Source organism: Mus caroli, unplaced genomic scaffold (genome assembly GCF_978045245.1).
Source record: "Mus caroli unplaced genomic scaffold, Mus_caroli_1 scaffold_3, whole genome shotgun sequence".
Taxonomy (NCBI): Eukaryota; Metazoa; Chordata; class Mammalia; order Rodentia; family Muridae; genus Mus; species Mus caroli.
This window is the reverse complement of record NW_028227258.1, coordinates 68,118,590-68,120,328: the sequence shown is the minus strand read 5'-3', so window position 1 is coordinate 68,120,328 and position 1,739 is coordinate 68,118,590. Positions and strand designations below refer to the sequence as shown.

Sequence of the window (1,739 nt, the reverse complement as noted above, 5' to 3'; positions counted from 1 at the left end):
TGTTAGAGCAAGGTATTGTGAGGGTGAGAGTGGTGCCATGGCGGACCCATGTTGAGGCATCCCTTCCCCCTGAGGTATCAGCCATATGACAGGTTTAATATAGAATACAGTTTATTTAGAGCATGGGAAGGGGAGTTGAGTAGGGATGAGAAGAGAGGGGCAGATAAAGAAATTAATACTGAATTCTAGACAGAAAATTTTAGAATGACACAAGTTTTCAACATCATAGAAGGGGCTACTTAGGAGAAATTAAAACAAATCTAAAAATTATCTATTATTGTATCCTATACTGTAAAGAGTAAATAATATCTAGTTCTTCTTTTCAGGTTCCAGTTTTAAATCCAAAGTACATCAAGCAGAAATGTCAGGGGAACTGGAAGCCAAGACCAGGGACGACACATGGAGCCATGAACTGAAATTCTGCTACAGGTGGACCATTAGCAACTTCTCTTTTTTTGTTGAGGAAATGGAGGAATATATTACAAGCCCAGTGTTCTCATCAGAGGACAATGACAAAATGACATGGTGTTTGAGAGTATACCCAACCGGGGTTGATGAGAAAAACAAAGATTATGTGTCACTTTATCTGATTTTGCTCAGCTGTGAAAAGGGCTCAGTTTGGGCAAAGTTCGAGGTTTGTATCTTAAATGCCAAGGGTGAAAATTGCAATATAGAAAGGATCCCAAGCTTTTCTAGAATACAGCCACACCAGCCCTTTGGATTCGAAAAGTTCATCACTCGAGGTTCCTTCTTGTCTCCAGCCCAAGTGCTAACACCAGATGACAAATTTACCCTCCTCTGCAAGGTGAGCATACTCCAAGACTCCTTCAGCATTTCTGGACAGAACCCAAGACCTGCAATCAAGGTTCCAAGGTGCACATTGGAAGATGAACTAGGGGAGCTGTGGGAGAATTCCCTCTTCACAGACTACTCCCTGTTGGTAGCTGGCCATGAATTCAGGGCTCACAAGGCCATCCTGGCAGCTCGCTCTCCAGTTTTCAGAGCCATGTTTGAAAATGAAATGGAGGATAGACTAACAAACCGTGTTGAGATCCATGACCTGGATCCCCAAGTCTTCAAGGAGATGATGGGCTTCATCTACACAGGGAAGGTGCCACACCTCCACAGCCACTCCATGGCCTGTGATCTGCTGGCAGCTGCTGACAGGTATGGCCTGGAGGGCTTGATGGTCATGTGTGAGGATGCCCTCTGCAGGAACCTCTCTGTGGAGAATGCTGCACACACTCTCATTGTGGCTGACCTCCACAGCACAGAGCACCTGAAGACTCAGGCTCTGGATTTCATTATAGTTTATGCTTCCGAGGTCTCTAAGACCTCAGGGTGGATGTCAATGAGGGGATCACATCCCCACTTGGTGGCTGAAGCATTTCACTCTCTGGCTTCTGCACAGCGTGTTTTCTGGGCACTCTCTTTCAAACAACTTAAGTGGTCTTTAAGACCGAATCAGCTATGACCTACACCTGTCTTCCAACAGCAACTGGGAAGTATTCTTCCCAGTGACTCCTCCTCAGACAATGGTAGTGCTGGAACATTTACACTGAATCTGGGGGAGGGCAGCATGGTGGATTTGCAATAGTTCTAAATATGTTGGAATGGTGGGTGGGAAAATGGACAGCATTGGAATCTGGGACAGTCTACCTGGCATGTATTCTGTTGATCTTCTCATTTTTGTCTGATGTCTTGGAATCTGGGATTGAACTTAGGTACTCTCCTGAAGC

The 1,739-nt window shown here is 45.2% G+C and overlaps 1 protein-coding gene across 1 annotated transcript; it reads left to right on the top strand.

Annotated features, from left to right (window-relative positions):
- The first annotated feature begins 361 nt into the window (after positions 1 to 361).
- On the top strand, positions 362 to 1,474 carry LOC147005567 (TD and POZ domain-containing protein 4-like). The gene has a single exon (XM_085835302.1). It carries the CDS (start codon positions 362 to 364, stop codon positions 1,472 to 1,474), a length of 1,113 nt encoding a protein of 370 aa, XP_085691428.1.
- Positions 1,475 to 1,739: the final 265 nt, after the last annotated feature.

What these genes read in the sequence shown, in the direction of transcription:
- LOC147005567 (XM_085835302.1), top strand. Translation starts at nt 362, where the DNA reads ATGTCAGGGGAACTGGAAGCCAAGACCAGGGACGACACATGGAGCCAT.